At 38.9% G+C, this 19,539-nt stretch overlaps 1 protein-coding gene across 2 annotated transcripts; it reads right to left on the bottom strand.

The window, feature by feature from the left end:
- Positions 1 to 3,015: 3,015 nt before the first annotated feature.
- On the bottom strand, positions 3,016 to 19,205 carry plekhm2 (pleckstrin homology domain containing, family M (with RUN domain) member 2). Of its 2 annotated transcripts, XM_044038596.1 has the most exons (20): positions 18,654 to 19,205; positions 16,206 to 16,312; positions 15,874 to 15,983; positions 15,653 to 15,752; positions 15,354 to 15,441; positions 15,081 to 15,255; positions 13,828 to 13,887; positions 12,093 to 12,381; positions 10,789 to 11,565; positions 10,639 to 10,708; positions 9,962 to 10,052; positions 9,644 to 9,708; positions 9,428 to 9,516; positions 8,914 to 9,046; positions 8,356 to 8,537; positions 7,893 to 7,958; positions 7,612 to 7,771; positions 6,609 to 6,788; positions 5,995 to 6,111; positions 3,016 to 5,858 (listed from the first exon to the last, which is right to left on the bottom strand). In XM_044038596.1, exons 1-20 carry the CDS (start codon positions 18,711 to 18,713, stop codon positions 5,721 to 5,723), a joined length of 3,057 nt encoding a protein of 1,018 aa, XP_043894531.1. In that variant the 5' UTR covers positions 18,714 to 19,205; the 3' UTR covers positions 3,016 to 5,720. The 2 variants fall into 2 exon arrangements, with proteins under 2 accessions (XP_043894531.1, XP_043894532.1); XM_044038597.1 differs by lacking the exon at positions 13,828 to 13,887.
- Positions 19,206 to 19,539: the final 334 nt, after the last annotated feature.

Here is a 19,539-nt window from a genome sequence, read left to right as displayed (position 1 = left end):
TTTTCTCCAGCTTCTCTCCTCCCTTTCAGTTAACTGCAGTGCTGCAGTGAAGACACTGCTGGATGTAAAAAAAAAAAAAAGAGCATGAAGAGGTACAGAATGTCGAGAGCAAGATGAAAAGACATGTGGTGGGAAGAAGATCACTGGCTGGTCTGAGTGGTTAAAATTGCATTAGAAAGTGAGAAGAACTGCAAAGTAAATGAAGGGAAGCAAAAAAAAAACAACCCAATGAAATACAGAACTGCAAGTACTTACTTAAATACTTAGATTTGAGGCAGACATTTGAGCAGAGCACATAATAAATACAATAAACACTGAAATAAATGTTGCGGGGGGGGCCCTATATATACTTTAATGGTCAATTGACAACATGTTTGCAATGATAATAAATCCATAAATACATCTATTAAAATAAAGTTCTAAATCACACAGAAATCACTTAACCTCACATTTTCATAAGAGATCACAGCTGATATTTGGAGGTGAACTTGTGGAAGAATAGAATGAATGGAAAGGCACTAGTACGTGGCTGCTCCATATATCGTAGGCTACATACATAGCAATAACATATCATGTTACATTATGATAAATGAGAAAAAGCTCAGTATATTCTGGCATCTTCTACATCTTAATTTGAATCCGATTTCACATTATTTCCAAAAAACAAAATCTACTTACATTTGTCCTTTAATACGTACAAAAGGTTTCAAATTAAAGATCTTTACTGTTCGTCACTGACTTTATATTCAGTCTTAAGTCTTGGATTGGTTTTGTGGGGAACATTTTTTTGTGTAACAAAGATGACTTGACACACATGTTTGTATGATCTTGAAGTGAGGGACAGGAGTTGCAAACTAGCAAATTGCTATATACTCTATGTACACTTTATGTTCAATGAGTCTCACTGCATTGTCCCTGATAAATAAAGATGAATTCAATTGAATTAAAGTGAATAAACAGGAGGCAGGCATCATAGTTTTCAGAAGAATTGGATCATCAGCATGCGGTTTCAACTCTTTATTAAACTTGTTTATGACAGCATCTTTCCTTTTTAACCTTGATGTTTCTACCATTAGCTGAGTCACTCTCTGATAACAGGAGTGACCTCATCACTTCCCTTAATAATACTATATCATTTAACTGCGCTTTCTGTTCCAGTCTGATCTTGTGGTCTCCATAAGCTTTGAACTCCACCTGAGAGAATCTGTTCATGCCTCCTGCAGGAGTCTCCTCCATTACTGCAGAGCATCAATGAGCAGCTCCTTCTTTTCTACTTGAAATGTCTTGACATTATCTTTCTTATTCTTGAAACAAGGAGGCAAATGAACGTCACTGGCTTGGTGAAACCTCAAGAAATATCAGAGGTGGCATTATTCTGCTAATCAAATGAGAACAATAATCTGCTGAATCAATGACATGAATGATTCACTGTGACATCATCTCACAGGAGGAGCTGAGAGACGACGACGACGACGACAAGAGGCTGTGGACATTTACTGCTCTGTTCTGTCTTAGATGTTGTCTTGTCTGTCTACTTTAAAAATATCTCACTAAGAGCAAAAGAAGAAGAAAGAGAGAGACAGTGGTTTCTACACTTTTTTAAATTCCAATTTCTGTAGCACTGTGGTCTAAACTCATAATGACTCCATTACAAACGATTATCCCCTGAGGAGACAGCTTGGTAAACATATTTGCTTTGGCTTTGGCAAAACTAAGAAAAGATCTTGGACATAAATCAAAAGAAAAAATTAATTTCACGATTTTCCTCCCTTTACATAATGAAATAAATCACTGGGTTTAAATCAATCTCAACATCTTTTGTCAACAAGGGTTTAAGCGAGGCACTTATCCCTGTAAAGGCGGTGGTAGAGGTTTATCAGTAATTAACAGCTGTACAAGTTAGTGCAAATAAAATAAAAAATAATAAATGTGGAGCCAGAACAGAAAAGGATACATGAAACAATATTATTACATTCAAAGAATTTTTGGAGAAAGGTTGCAGGGATTATTCAGCCAGTGTTGGAGGTTGGCAGTTGAGGTCCGGCTTTTTCATATTGTTTGTGTGTGTTATTGTATTTGTGAATTTGTGAGGACCAAAAAATCATATAAAGCATGTGGATTGAGGACATTTCGGATGGTCCTCACTTCTTTAAACGTATTTAAAGGGTTAAGACCTGGTTTTAGGGATTAGAGGTAGAATTAGGTTTACGATAGGGTTAGGCACTTACTTATGATGGTTAAGGTTAGGGTAAGAGATTAGTCCTCACTATGAATGAAGCACAAATGTCCAGGTATTACTAATATTGTGGGGACCTAGACCTGTTTACACAGTCACATTATGGGGACTCTACATTTTAAGGTGAAGATATGTTTTACGGTTAGGTTGAGATTAGGGTAAGGTTAAAGGTCAGGGTTAGGATTAGGATTAGGCCAGTAGTAATTATGGTTAAGGTTAGAGTAAGTCTCCCGAAATGATGTAAGTCAATGCAATGTCCCCTCAAGTCATGTATGTCAAACTAAGATGAATCAAACAGAATCATGTGTGAAAACAAGCTCCACATACATAAGTGGTTTACAGGGATACAAATAACAGGTAATAATACTAATACAGAAAATAAGCATCTTAAAACTACTTTCATTTCATACACACTTCTGTTTAGAACCCACACGTCTGTTAAGTGCCTTCAAAAAACTAGGGTATATATGACCTCTACTGGTGACTGGGGGAAGTGCAACAATAGCCAACATTGCCCACAACACAGATGTCGAAAAATTAGACGCTCAACAGATCAACAATCTCTGCCAATATCAATATTTTCAATATCTGATCAAGTGATTTTAGCCAGTATTGGGACGATTGTGGCACATAGTGAACGTGTTTCACCACAGGAGCCACAGTTTTTTTTGTTCAGTTTATTCAGTTAGGCTGTCCAAACACAAAGGCTTTTTTGCACATCCATTACCAATATGAACAGTAAAAAAAAACAACCTCTGAACATGCTCCGCTTTTTTATATATATATATATATGCAAATTCATGGTATGTTATACTCAATTAGTGCTATATTTACAGTTCATGAAACCTAGCAAACATAAATATTACATGCGGTTTACATTTGTGGACAGAATCAAAAATCGCTCTTTTTTTAAGTAGGACTGAAAAAAAGTCATCCATCATTGGCCAGCAATGTCCAACATTTTCAAACTGCTCAAACTACACACTTCATAGGTCTAAGCACTTGTTTTTTTCAACGATAAACCAATGAACGTTTCAAGTTAGCCCAACTATTGCAACTGTCCACTCCCTGGTGAAAAACGAACCCACCGACAGAGAGGATTTTAAACACACAAAAAATATCCCAGTCCTATTTTGGAGCCCACTGAAATAAAAACTTTTCCAACTAATGGTATAATTTTGCTCTTCTGTGTGTGTGCAAAAATAACTTCATAATGTTGTGTGGAATATTGGAGGAACAAAAGTAGAAAATTTGATTTAAAAAAAAAAAAAAATTAATTAGAAAAAACAGCAGCAATTTTAAAAATAACAACACACGGTGACTCTTTAAGGTTTTGGATGTGAAGTACCTTTTTCACCTGAGATTAGATTTCTTTGAAAAAGAGCAGAAGATGAGGCCAAGTGTCACTTTGAAAGCACTGAGTAATAATAAGTAACAGAAGTAATATAAGTGACAGGGTGACTGAGAGAGACAGACGTTTGTATCAACATATGAGTACGTGAAATTATACCGTGTGTATCACTGGGACGTTTTTGATACCGTGAACCTATTCAGTGGCTTAGTTTTGGTATTTTTTCTTTTTACCAACAATATTTTTGACACCTTACTTTGTTGAATATGCATCACCTGGTGGGGATTGGTTCCCCATCAATACATAAAACATGTTTGTGACTTGTTCCAACAACCACAACATTAGTTAAGAGGACAGTTTGCCTGTCCCAGTGCAGTCTGTCACATAATTCAGTGTAAGGCAACTACTAAATAGACAAACAGTGCTTCATTTAGATTAGACGAACCAAACTGGCTATTTCATCCAATATTGTCATTGCAAAAAAAAGCCACACAGCAGCAGTTTAAGTCTCTGATCACTGTTAAGAGACAGATTTTAACACATGCATTGTCGCCCACTGACGAGGATTCGTAAGGAAATTAAAAAGGCTTAATTTAAAACGATTTGAATTTCTAATAACAAATGAAACTTTAATATTAGATTATTTTATGGGTGATGCACTTGCTCTGACTTTAAAGACTATTAAACCACAGCCATGGTCCTACATCACTTATGGCTGACTAATGATTTCATAGACTAATGTCTCACAGCTCATAAAGTGGCCACATCTCACAGTAAGATGTCGCCAACCACAGGTGTAAAGCTAAAACTCTTGTAGCTCACAATGGGTAAAGGCAATTATAATTACAAATCTGATCTGCAGAGACAAATGTCTACACCAAGGCAATCACCTCTCAGCCAACTCTTTCTTCTAAAATGGAAATTTCATAGAGCGTTAGATATTAACACAAAACTACAAGTGGTACCATTAAAAAAAACAAAAACAAAAAAAACAATGTGCAAGTTTGCATGGAAGCCTCCGCTCATCTTAAGAGAGTGGAGCAAAAAGGCAAGTCTGTTGCATTTCCTGATAGTTTGTCGGACAACATTTAAACAGGTGTAGATGGATGTGAGATAAATATGAACATGTAACACTACAATTATCCAGACATACTTCACACAACGGTCCTCTTCCTTCCGTTAGGCTAATTTACTGAACAATATGGACGAGAGAATATTTCATTGAAGAGGTATGAGGCATTAGAACACACCCTAGTAGTGATTATGCGATCATACTATAGAGTGCTGTACATTTGCTCCATAGTTATATGTTGGTGTACAGTATAACGTCTTGTAAAGTAACGAAAGCGTCTGCATGTGCGTGTGCAAGGCAAGGAGTTTGAACTTTTCCACACGGCAAAAGAGCAGCATCTGCTCCCTTCATGTATGGCTTTCTTGGTATAGTTTACGTACTATATTACAAGAAGCATCAAAACATGTTTTTAAATAAAAAAAAATCATCAATACTCATGTCTTCACACTGAGCAGAGAAACTGGAAAGGTGTTTATCAGAGACTTAAGGTGATGAGGGAAAAGAGGAAACACTTACTTCATTGCTGGATTTAAAATGTGTAATCCACTTGAGAAAATGTTCTCAAAGTAAACGCGAGATACTTCAGCAGGCAGTACTTCTGAGTAAAAGATTACTACTCAGTACTGCTCATTCATTTAAAACTCCCCCATCACTCAACTGTGCATGTTGTGCATCTATTATCACCCTTACTATATACCTGTATCACATCATGTGATACCTTAAATGGAAACGTTTTATTCTGCACTATTGCGCTGTCTGAGAACCTCTGGAACAGAATAATGATCATGCATCAGCAGAATCAAATCAAATTCATTGTCAATCTACGAATCTCTCTTCATTTCATTTGAAGAGAGAATGTCTCCTTTTAATGTGATGTCCAATACGCATTAGTACTTCCAAAGGTCGTTTCTCTGATAGTTCAGCATCATCTCACTGGTGTGCTAGTCATTCTATATCTGACTGTTTTACTACCACTTTGTCTCAGTGGCATCCCAAAGGTAAGCAAATGTGAGCATGTGTGTGCATGTGTGTGCATGTGTGTGCATGTGTGAGTGTGTCCATCAGCACCAGGGTTCGCGCTGGGCTCTGCCTCGGGCCAGACTGTCCGCCCTCTGCCAGGCGCTCTTCATCAGACCGAGAGCCTCACTACAACGCTTCTGCACTGACGGATCACACACTTCTCTGTGGGGAAGGTCGACCTGTGCACAAGTGAGGAGAGATATGATATGAGGGTCGGTCCGCAAGGTTGGCGACAGTTAGTATTGCAGTTACTGCTGTTTCACTCTGTTTTCCCTTAAACATTTGACAATGACTGTCCACTCTTTATGTTCTGACCTGGAAAATGGTTTTCCATGTGTCGTCTAATGTCTGCAACAGCCGATCTCTCTCTCCACAGCTGCTGAAGTATAAAACCCAGGGCGGAAGGAAATGGGCCCGATCCGCCGTAAACTCCTAACAACGAAACAGAGGGATGATGTGTGAAAAAACTACTTTAAGCTTACATTGAAAGTCATAAACATTAGATAATCACAAGAATATGTAATATAGTAGATGCAATAGATACTAGTAATAGTACTCCCTCCATTTCAGATAACAACACTCTTATATTTGGGCAAATAGAGCATCTTTTCTAACTAGAGCAGTAGAGCATAGTTTTTACATTCACTCAGGTTAGTACAGTATAAAAAACAAGAATACTCCTGTCTTGTAACGTAATGAGGATTGGGTCCCTTCTTAGAATGGAAACATCTAATTTACATGATCTTACCATAATGCTGAAGCCTCTTTAAGGACTCAGTTGGAATCTAGATTGTGTGATTGTTATCAAAACACAGAATTATATTATATTATACCGTTGCTGCTGGGCATGTATAGAGCTGACACATTAATAGAAATAACAAACAACTAATATAAAATCATATATTAAATCAACACTGAGCATTACTCACAATGACACAGTACTCCTTGTCGGACTCCAGGTTGACGGTGGTGATATCACAGATATCAACGCTGCCCAGAGAGCGGAAGAAACTCGTCTGACAGTCCTGATGGCAAGTTAGCAGCTTTCCGTCTGTCACCACAAGGCAGCATGGGATACATGGAGTAGGGACCACACCCTGAGGGATGACCTGGTGAGAAAACAGGACATGATTCATTTGACCTTGTTTACAAGAATGTACCTTTAATTAATACACATTGATTTTGTGCATAAAAGAACCGACGCAAGTTAAAACCTGAAGCGTCCTGCAAACAACGAACATCAGCAGTAACAACTGCTCTAACAAAATCCTAATCATTGTGCCTACAGGCACAGAGCCTGTACACAGGGGCTTATTGATGAGGTTTATTTATTTATAGACACTTCACATAGAAAGCTGCAAGGAAAGCCAATCCAGCTCGACTTTGCTTCAAATTTTTCTTTTGTGTACATTATTTTAAATGGTGTTTTACACATTTACATAATGGAATACTTGACTGCCCAACTACAGCTAAATATCTACAGCCTATGTTAACAATCTAAGAATTGTCTGAAACGTGATATTGTTTATCTTCCCCCGTCTTGTTTTTACTTTTCTTTGATCTATGATTTTTGGTAGCTGTACGTCTATAGTGTTGTTTTTACAGGATGAGTGAAGGCCAATCTCAAGACTGTTTATTTTTGTTATGAGATTAATTGCCAGTTGCTTTGCAAATAATGGCAATAAATAATGGCAATAATGTTGAAAAATATGGAATTAAAAATACTGCTTCTTGTACAATAATAATAATAATAACAAAGACTGGCCTTATCTATGTAGTCTACATATGAATGAATGAAACTAAATTATATAGGGTTAGGGTGACATTCTGTGCACGGCTGAACAGACCCTGTGACACTCATCACCATTTCCCTCTTTATTGAGATAAGCAGTGCAGTAGAAATAGTGTGACATGTTGTGTGAACCTCCTCACCCCTTTTGAGACAGATTGACAGAGCAACTGCATCCATTCAGCCATGTCCTGCTCATTGTTGGCGCTGAGCTCCAGTGGTGGACGTTCTGTTAGGATGACATGGAAGGCGTGGGGGCGCTCTGTGCTGTTTGAGCGCCGACAGCCTCCACAGTGCTCTCCTCTGCACATGAAAATATAGCAGCAATCATCATTGAGCTCAGAGTTGTTTAATGTTTGGGAACAGTGAAATTGTCATCGGCTTAACCATCTCTATTTTCATCTTTCAAACACATGACGCTTACCCCATGGTGACTGACAGAAGAGGTATCACATCAGTTCTTTCTGCATACAGGTAAAGAATCCCATTGCTGCCAGAAAAGAGGATAATACATTATATTATTCTGAAAAGCTGAATATATGGCACAAATATTACACAGTTAGAATTATACAAATATGCTTTTAATTTAATATCAATAATATGGTACAGGTTTGAAAGAAGGACTATTAGAGGTCGATTATTGTGAATGTTTTCTGCACTTTTTGGCACTCGGCACACTGTAGGGAGAAGTCTGACATGTTGGGGTTTTTTATGTAATGTTTTGTAAAGTATATTGTATAGGTACCAATTACATTAATATTTAAAATAAAATATTAATGCCAGGCTCAAACTACAGCCTTCAGAGGATAAGCAGCAATGACAATACAGTTGATGGGAGGATGGATATTAATGATAATTATGGACTGGTTTGTTTGACCTTCACTTACCTGAGAACAAGGTAGCAGCTTTTCCACAGCTCTTTGCCCAGGTAGGTGGTACCAGAGCGGTACTGCACAATCCCTTCCTTGGTAATTCTGGAGCTTGGTATGCCACTTTGTGGAGACAAAGTCATGTCCATTGGATCCTCCCAGTGGACCAATGAATAGAGGTGGATAGATACTTCTGATACCTTGAAAAAAAAATGTAAGCATTAGATTATCAGTGTTGTGAGTCAACCAAAGAATAAGTAACTAGTCAAAGGACAAGCAAACACTTCTAGAATTACAGAAATACAAATATGTCACAGTTATAAAACATTTTCTAGTCAGTACAATCATCAACATCAAGGGCCTGGACGCTCTTGGAAAAGAGATTTGCAATCTCAATGGGATTATGAAAACATTAGTTTCAGCAGACGTTAGTCCAAAGCATAAAGGAGTGGTTACAGCTGTCAAGAGTCATGTTTGACAAAGACTAGCTTCGCGCAAGGACGCAAAAATGGCATAACACATGTTGCCATTTTACAGGAGTGTTCCCTTCTTCTATTTACTGGAGTAATAACTTACCTCACAGTGAGATTCCTGGGAGACAAACTTAGTGAGAGCCAGTTTTTCCATGGTAGCGTCAGTCAGAACACAGGGGTAAGGTGGCTCACGGCAGCCCTTTACCATGGCCGACTTGAGAACAGATAGGAACCAGCTGTATTTAAAAAGAAGGATGAGGTCAATAATACAACGAGGATCAAGGTCATGTGTGATCTGCATTGTACTGCCCAACAGAGTCAGTGTTATCACTCTTAAAAAGCACACCAATAGTTTTTAATAGCCTATTATGGCTGGACTAGAAAAATACAAAAACAATAATTCTACAGGTCACACTGGGTTCCAAACACACAGTAGTAGTTGAGATTTTATTTGCCTGTTGCGTCTTTGCACAGGGACTCAAAGATTGCCTTTCTCTGAGGGACATATTAATGAAATAAGGTTAGATGCTATGAATATCAGAATAATATTTGTGTCTTATGCGACGGGGAGTCAGAGGATGACAAAACATCAGACAAAGATATAAGGCTAGACTTACATAGTCAGCGAGCAATCAGCGGTGTCCAACAGGAATTTCCTTCGCCGGTTTGTGCAAACCACTGTCACAGTCTGTTGATCAAGGCCCACCTAAAGGAGAACAGTCATAAGTTGTTTGTCATGTGTCATCTTGAGTGCAGATAAACAATTAACATCACCAGCCAAAGGTGTTGAAAAATGAGAGACAATGACGAGCCCTTGTTGTACATGCACTTACTGAAAGATAGTCCAATTCATTATAAGAAACAGCTTCTTCTACTGTGTAGGGCTTCTCTGCAGCACCTGGGAAGAAAATCACCAATCAATCCTGTTTTCTGCCTTGTGAATACGTTTATGTGTAGTCCTTAAAATATGAATTTTGATCAGCTGCCCAGGTTGTGACCTGGTTAATTTGATACATCTTAACAAATCACCCCAGATGTCCTGAGAAACTAATGAGTGGGTTGTTTGAACAGTGCATTTAAAATAAAAATAATGTACATTTTCACTCCTTAAATAAAAACTCTAGATAACAAAATTGGGTCTTGCGACTTACCCTTTCTTAGTAGGTAGATGTAACAGTCAGTGAGGAGCAGGTAAAGTGGCTGCAGGTCACCTTCCATGTGGCCTGTACTCATCCTCATCATCTGAAAACACAAAATAACTCCGATCACTCACTGGGACTGAATTCTAGATCATATCATGCAACTACAAAATAATACAGCAGATAGACTACAACTCTAAAGTCACATTGTACATTAGAAACTCTGAATTCATCAGCAGATTTAGGTTTTTATCATTTACCAAACTAATTTAAATTCTGATACATCTGCGTTTGTGTTCACAGTTTGGCGAGTGTGAAAAGCGTTACTATCATACAGATAGACAACTAAAAGCCTCAGTAAAAGCAGTGAAATGAGAACTGACAAACTGACCATTGCAACACTTCCAGTGAGCAACAGACTACAAACAACATGTAATAACGTATGTAGTATGACACCATAGCAGGCTTAAAAATGTAAGCAATCATCACGATCATCAATTTCCTTTAAACAGGCCTATTCAATAAAGCATGACCACAGTGCTCTCATACCAGTCTGAAATCTGTCCTTAATAATAAAATAATAATATCCCAATGGCGCAATGCAAACAAATGCCTGGTGCTTTCACATTTCCTCCCCAAAATTAAACATACTTTCAATTGATTAAAATAATGACTTTCTGTGTTTTCACCTTGAAGAGCTGCTCCTCATTTTCTCTAAATACATGGATCATGAGAAGAAGCAAGTGATTGTTGTCCACCCTGAAACATCAAAAGTGAAGACCATTAGGCATGCTAAATAACATTTCAATAGCAACTGGTCTTTTGGATAAACATCATACTTAAACTCTGCAGGGTGAGAACTTTCTGAGGGACTGAGCTTCTCCTCTTGTACTTGTGTTTGCTCATCAAATGTATTCATGTCAGTTTCCTCTCCTTGGACATCCCCCTTGTCCTTCTTCATGAGGTGCTCCTGTCCTGTATGCGCTTTTGCTTCTCCCTCATCTTCAAAGCAACCTGAAACAGTCTTTGATTGGCTTTGCTCTGTAGTGTCATTGTGGCCACCACCTGTGGGAGCAGAGTCTGGACTGACGGGGGTAAAGCAGCATAAGTCTTTGGTCGGAGCAGAGGCCTGCAGAAACTCGTGGCCATTGACCAGAGGAGAGTGAGGCGTCTCCCCTGGTACTGGGTCAGGAGGCTTACCCTCTGAGTCTTCTCGAAAGGGCTGCTGAGTAGATTCCTTGGGTCTATGGTCACTACTTTTCTCCTCCTCCTCCGGGTGCTCCCAGGTTGCCTCCTTATCTAAAGCCCCATTAAGACGATCCATGACGTCACAGAGGGGTTGGCCTACATTGTCCATGGAGGTGTCGGTCATCTCTGGGAGGCGCAGAAGGTCTTCTACCCCATCCTCTTCTCCCTCCTCCACAGTCTCTGATCCCAACCTGCTTCTGCTCAACTCCTCTTCACCATCCACATGAATTACAGTGCAATTTAATGAATCCACATCCTCCGTGGCCATTTCCATGTGATCAGAAGAGATGGAGTTATGGATGCTGCCACTGGAATCTGTAGAGCCCCTCCCTCGTCTCTTCTTGGCTGGTTTCCTTCTTCTGGCCATCCTGGAAGGACACAGTGGTTAGCTGTGTTTCCCAAGTTCTAAATAAAAAGTTGCTCCTCTCTGCAGATACATTCAGTATGTTTTCAATTTCTCAAAGGCAGACTAACACACCCAGATAATAAAATTGGGATTCAAATTGCTACTGGATGCACAAGTTCAGTCAAAATATGTAAATGCATGAACATAATAGAAGAGGCCAGCATGAAGAAGAAGACAACAGTGAGAAAAGCATGGCAAAAAACAGAGCAGTGTATTTTTGGACTGATAAAGAGACCAACTTTATGCTCCAGCAGCTTAAAGAATTAAATATTTACAAGTTAACAAATGGAAGAAAGACATGGAGTGGAACTAGTTATGCTAACAAGAAGCAGCCAGCCAAACCTGTACTAACAAACTGAAGGGGCATATCACCACCTAGCACCAAAATCTATTCCCTTCTAGTGCTTATATAGTAGGACAAAGACAATGAAGTGGCATATTAAAGCTGCAACCGTATCTCGACTTAACTGGGAGCTGTAGCTACTGTACCTGATGACCTCCAGCTCATTGTTGCCGATCTCTGTGTCATCTCCAGTTGTGGTGGCGTTGTAGCGGCTGGCTACATGAACTGGTGTGACATCAGCTGAGGTGTTGGTGGTGTTGGTGTCTGAGTCTTCATTGAAGGGGTTGTGTCTGAATGTGGGGCTGTGTGGAGAGGGATAGGCTACTACCTTCACCTTGACCATGCTAGCAGGAAGGATCACTGTGTCACTTATGACTGTTTGGGGATCAGATCCACTGGATCGTGGGCAACTGGCCTGGTCAGTCAGGTCACCCTCTATTATCAAGAGCCACAGAAAAGACATATATTTAATGTCAATGCAGCAGTTAACAACATTTACTTCTATATCATTTAAGAAAAACACGTAAGTTTTGTTTCCGTCTCACTGGAACAACAATTGTACAATATTAAAAAAGTTTTACTTGAAAAGATAAATGTTTCTAAAGTTACACATTTAGAGTACAGTACATGTGTATGTAGTTCCATCAGAATCAAAGACATGACCAGTGAGACAAGATCACCAAAACTTAGTGTTCTCCTTCATCAACATCACACACAAATGTTAGAGTCTGTGGTGTGTCTGTATTTCTTTGGCAGGGTCAGAGAGGCATAAAATCTGAGGCAGCAGCTTTCTTTGCAGTGGCACAGGCCTAGGTCAGACACAACTTCTAGAGATGGGTCATGCACAACAAGTACAGTTCTCAGAAGATGCAATACTAATTTCAGTGAAGCGCTTTCTTACTCTAACTTACTCATACTAAAATACGAATCATAAGTCATTAATTATAAGATGTCATTGACCAAGTCACTGTGAACTTACTGAAATAATTTTAAAATGACCCACTGTCAACTTTATGCTGTTTCTACAAAACCATAACTACAGTATGTCTCCATGTCATCAACAGAACTAGAAAGAAACAGACAAAGTTAAGCCAGAAAGCTGTGTATCCGAGTCAAGTGTAATCTACAAGATAAAAGCTTACTGCAAAGAGATGCTGAAATGTTACCAACTATTGTTGAATGTTACCCTTAACAGTTGAGATAAACCTAAGCCAGTGCCACACATCATACAGGAGAAGACATTACAAAAACATGACAAAGACAAGCAGATACGCAGTGTACTGGAGAGTGGACAAGGTGAATATCAGAAGCTTCAGGTGTTTATCGTGATGTGAATAACAAGGCCAAGTAAGAGTCAGTTAGGCTCATTCCCAAAACAAATATAAAACACATGCAGACAGACAGAACAGTTCTCATGTACCAACCCAACACTTCCCAGATAAACCAAACTCACCAATAAACCTATGATGAAAGATGACACTTTCTTATTTCTGCTTAATTGTTTTTATTTAACTGATAAAATTGGCCTTGATAAAAGCTTTACTGCGGACAATGTTATTTAACATTCATGTTTACACACAGTTGGTTCAAGTAAACTTTGCAGCTAAAGGCTTCCTATTTAACATTCATGAAATCCAGTCATGCAGTAATTAGTCATGTGACTTTAGATCCAGACACACATACCTTCCATATTCCAAACATTAAGGTACTTTTTATACTAGGAACCAGCCAAAGAGATGCATTTTCATTAATATGCCTAGTTACTGGCTAAAGTACCCAGCATCAAATAAGCACAAGCTGTGGGGGGACCATGCCACAAGGGAGGGAGAGAGAGAGAGAAAAAAAGAGGGATGGAGGGGGAGGGGTTGACCAATGTCCCACCTTCCCAGTCTGCACTTGGCAATGACTGCAACACGGGGAAGATGTCACCAAAATCATAATCTAAAAAAGGAGGGATAACATTCAGCATTAGAGAGATGTAGTGGAGAGAGGAAACACAGAATGGCATTAAAAACAACATGAAATTTGTCACTCAAAATAACTGAATCGATGGAGAAATAGACAAATGGGAACTAAAATGGGGGAACTGACTAAGTACTTTGTGGAGAGTGATGGGGAAAGCATGCCCTGGGCATTGCAATCACCCCAGTGAGAACATTCTGTAACCACCAGCCTCAGCACACCACGCGATCCATTTGATAAAATGCACTTTGGTGTTTCTGAGTCATAACATTCTGCCAGAATCAACCCCACTTCTGCTTCCACATGCCATTAGCTTGACATCACTGTACAGCTCCAGACCACATTAAAAAAATAGTTTTGTTGTTTTTTGAATCCTGTATGGTCATAAAGCAGCAAAGTAACATGTAAATGGTAGTTGTCCAGATTAGAGTAATTTCAAACAGTAACACTAGATTAATTGTGAGTAGTAGTAGTGAGTAATTTATAGAGTAGGAACACTGACTGGACATTAATAATCAACTGCTAGTTTGAGACCTAACGATTGTAACCACTAGTAAGTAGGGCTGGGCGATAAATCGATTTTAAATTGAAATCAGATTTATTTGTTTGGACGATGTTAAAAAAATTAAAATCAATTTTTCTGATTTTCCTTTTTACTGCGCTCACTCAGCTCGTGTTCCCTCCACTCCATTCCTCTCCCCCTCCCCCCACTAGTTCTCTAACAATATCAACATGGCAGCGTGTGCAGAAAACAGCGAGAGTGCCGTCACAGGATGAGACGTCCGACACAAGGATCAAGCTGAACACTGCCAAACTGTAAATCAGTTAAAAAAGACTTAACAATCCGGTCATGGAGGACGTACTGAACAAATGTTTCTAATGAACTTACACTGAAAACAACTGCTTTACAAGTCATGAGACACTCGTTTGTGTGTGTCCGTGCGCTTGTGTGTGAAGAATGTAATTCATTTGCATAATTATAATAATAAATGTAATCATTATTTTGTATTTAGTAGTTATAAAAAAAAAAATCTGGGTATAAAAAAATCTGGGATTTTATTTTTTGGCCATATCGCCCAGCCCTACTAGTAAGTAATGACCCTCATCTTAAATTGGAATAGAGAGGAATTCATGAATATGTTTCATTGTTAGAAAAGAAGAGTGCACCTTACCTTCACTGGAAGGGGCTATGGCACTGTCATCCCACTCCAGGTTGGTGGATGTGAGGGAAGTAAAGGAGTGCAATGACAAGCTGTCTGAACTGGGCAGCCTTTCTTCAAAGTCCAGCAGGTTGTGGGGTTTGTAGTATTCTGGCATGTAGGGGGCCACATCCAAATAGGGCGCATCCTGACAAGTAGAACCAAGACAAGGATGTTACTGACGTGTTGCTACTTTTAATATTTGAATTGCAATAGTAATGTTATTGTAATGAAAATAACGCATACCAGCTCCAGATCAAAACGAATGAACTCCAGGCCAGACACCAGTGTGAGGAAGAGTGTGAGGTGGTCATGACTGCAGACCAGTGCATTCCTAAAAGAGAAGGAAATCACTTAAGACCATGTTTGTGTGTGATGTTGTGTATGTTAAAAAAATATTCATGGGACATGTGACGCTAAATCAATTTGTTCTCCAGCAGAAGAACTGAAGCAAGTGATTCTTGGTAAACACTCCAACTTCTTTTAAGTTGTCTGAATGTTTTTTTCAATGATGTAATCGAGATCAGGATTACTGGTCGACTTACTTGAAATAATACTTGTGCAGTAATCCTTGGTTCTCCTGGAAGAGGCGCAGGTAGCTCTCTAAAGAGCTCTCACTCAATGCCAGGTATAACCACGCACGGCCTGAACAGAGCAGAGAAAGGTTCTTTTCTACACAGTCAACATGAATCACTGAATTACTATTATTTCTGATGCTTTAGTCTTGTACGCATGAGCATGTTTAACTATATGAGAGATGTCTCACTTCGACCAAGGTTGGTTGCTATGTGCTGAAGCTCATCTATCTGGCGGACAGCCTCTCTCCTGGTGAAGTGAAGGACTAAAACCCAATAGCCTGAGGAGATGTCTTGTAGCCTGCAGTGGTGAAAACAGTCAACAATATCACATGCCTGAGTCCTTAAGGGGAATTCAGTAAATTAATCAATAACAACTTGCTTCTAAACACTGTCAGTATTGCTCAAAAAGCATGTTGTGACAGTTAATATTAGAGAAATTACCTTTGGAACGAATCAAATAAGGAGCACTTTGCACATCTCCTCATTGCAGTGCAAAATATACTTGCAATGAGCCACTTACCCATATAGCAGAGCATGGTCAAGGTGTTCGCAGAGGCGCTGCAGGACCCTGTCATGATTCCTGATAGCTGGAGTCTCATCTTCACAGGCTGCAAAATAGCTCTGCAACTGTAGATAACAGATATTGCAACATTATTGATCCATTTGAATTGCTTGTTACAGCATTGCAACAATGACTCTTTTACACAGAAGATTTGAAATTACACCAATTTAAATGAATTTCTTATACAGTAAGGTTGGACTCATGACTGGTACTGTATGTAAAATTAATGGTGGGATAACTTCACTTGCCCTTTTCTAATTTTTGCTGTGAGCACAGTTACTTCTACTATGGTATTATTCTGGCAATTAGGCATATTGGTGAGGGAGCCTTTGAACACATGCAATAATGGCTGTTATGAATTTATTTTTATGCAAACAAGCCTTCCTTGAAACAACACTTGTAGTAGCTATTTTCTGTCTTTATTATTGTTGCTTCTGCTCTATACTCCAGCACTCTTGATATAAAACAGTGCAATAACTAAAAATAACAAGTAATTTAACATGCACAATGTTGTTTACATTGATATGGGGTGAACAGCAGAATATAATGTGACAAGACATCTCACAGTAGAACATAGATTCAAAATAACCTAGGACTTAAGGGCAAATCAGTGGAATGTTCTTGACCTAAATCCAGGGTGATTTCAGTGTGCACATACACATACCACTTGTATTTCAGTTTTACAGCTTAGAGCCAGAATAAACGCAATAACCCCAGGAAAGAAGCAGGAAACCTAACAGGCTACAGCACAGGTTTGACAGATTGTCACAGGGAAGATACAAGCACTGCTGGTGTCTTTGGGTTGGAGTATTTTTAAGCATTTTGCATTGTGTTTGCATTACATACAAATAAAATGTATTGTTATTATTACTATTATTATTGTTATACTTTTTTGCCCAATCAAATTAAAAGACAGTATAATAAAGGGGCATTTATTGAACAGATGTGGATGTAATTAATAACGTACAGGTGCCACTTTTAACTTTTTATAGTCACACCAAACCTGGTGTGCTTGCAAAAAGAGTAACATCAACAAGAACTTGCTACAGCAGTAACATTTCCTCTCTGGATGGACTCCACTGTAGGTATCTTGTCAAACTGGAATCATTTGACTAAGCAATGTTTGTCTGAGTTAAACACTGTGTACTTTCACGAATGCCTAACATTCAGTGTAGTGCAGTGGATTTGGAATGGTTAAATGGAGACAATTTGGATTAAAATAGTAAGACACTGCACTGACCTCACTGTATTAATTAGACAGTTTGTGATGTGAAGTGCACTGAAATTTGATTACAGGCTTAACAACTTGAAATATGGAAAGCATGACAAAATAAATACAAGAGAAAGGTCAAGCATAAAAGTTGAAATACCCTCTGTTTTGGAAAGTGTGTGCACAATGGACCTGTAACTAACGTCTTAGTATGGATTCATCTGTTGATTATTTTTCCTACTAATATAATGAATGTTTGTTTGGCCCACATAATGTCAAGAAAGGTGGAAAATGTTAACCATTGTTTACCAAAACTGAAACTGAACCCCCATATAGTCTTGACCCATACAGACAGGGTCAAGACAATCTGCTGACGTTCAGAGCATCAATGTGAAATTATGTGTTTTACACACAGCAATATGAATTCTGAGTGAAAAGGCCTCGTTTAGCCAGTAGTTGGAGAACACCAGACTGATTTGAGAGAATAGAAAGACAACAGTAGCTAAAAAGGGTTACAGCAGCAGGAAATCTACTGGGCCAATTTATTAGGTACATAAACACCTAATGAAGAGACTGGTGACTATAAATTCTCACTGAAGAAGCTGAAAGCATAGCTTATTTGAGTATTCTTAAACAGCTCAAACCAATTAATTATGGAAACGGTCATCAATGTTACTTAATATCCGATTAATAACTGATTAATCAAAGGACTGACACAGCCCAAGTGCAAAGCAATGTAGGTAGACAAGGAGATGCTATGCGCTAAAAAAATAATTCATACAAAACCATTCATACTTTGTCATGTGTGTCAAATAAAATTTTCCATAAAATGAAAGCTAATTGGGTTAACACTCATGCTGCAGTGTGTACATGCAGGTGTGTTTACAACACATGCCGCAGTGAACTCACACACTTGGGCTTGGTGCTACTATTGTTCAGTATGCTTAGAAAATAAGCTACAACATGTCATGCGAAAACAAGAGGATGAGTTGAGAAAGTGTAGGTTATAGTGCTTTATGTCAGTGAGGGCAAGGCCCTTTTGTACGCCAATGAAGAGGCAACGTCTCCCGCTACACGACTTGAAAGTTGACCTCTTTACGTACAAAAAAGATGACTTGACCAAAGCTCCAAGCACTTCAACCGTGTGAAAAAGCATTACATTCTGACACAACAGTTAAGTGTGCTGACTGACTTACCTTCTTCACAGACAGAGAGATATTTTCCAGTATACGATCCTTTACTTTCAGTTGATCCATCACTGGTCTGTTGGCAGCTTACAGCAGGTTGTCAGCTGACTCCCAACGCAGAGATCTTGTTTTGCTAATGCTAATGCCGCCCGCCAAAGCTAGTTGACATGATACTGTTCTACCAAACTAACGACGGAGTCACTTGGGCGCACAGAGTTGAATTGACAACACCGCTATTTCACAGCAGTCATATTAACGCCCCACAAGCACCGCGTGATACGTCGACCTCTGACAACAGATTCTGTTAGCAATGTGATGTTAGCTTGGCTTCGCTTTAGCCACTTGACTTTTTCGGAACGCTAATCAAGCCGGGGGTCGCTAGCAGCAGCTTCTGAAAACCAGTAATAAAGAAACTTATAGCGACAACTATATTCATCATACTCTAAGTTTCACTACTATTGTTGGTTACTACTAACCACTATCAGTTGCCCTTTCGCAGATATTTACCAAATTACATCTAACTTTTTGTGCTATTGCTTTAAATGCAGTGGACTCGATGTCGTCACCAGAACCTCAGTGCGCATGCGCCACTGTGGCTCTGAATAATTACAAGTGATAGGTTTATATTCAGCTGAAGTAAATAACGCCTTGTATAATTAAAATAAAGCTTGATTTTGAATCATCACAGCTACATCATAAATCCCGCGTGTCATTTAATGATTCATACATCTCAATGAATTGCTACACGTTGATCAGTGGTATTTTATGCACCTAGGTGACACAATGATAAACTTAAAGCCAGAACAGAAGTTTTCAGAAGTAATTATAAGGCCATGGCTAAATAGCATAATCCATGAACTATGGTGTTTTGTTTTTGAAAATGAGGTTATCTCTG

The sequence above is a fragment of the Solea senegalensis genome, linkage group LG11, assembly GCF_019176455.1.
Source record: "Solea senegalensis isolate Sse05_10M linkage group LG11, IFAPA_SoseM_1, whole genome shotgun sequence".
Taxonomy (NCBI): domain Eukaryota; kingdom Metazoa; phylum Chordata; class Actinopteri; order Pleuronectiformes; family Soleidae; genus Solea; species Solea senegalensis.
This window is presented reverse-complemented; position numbering and strand designations above follow the sequence as displayed.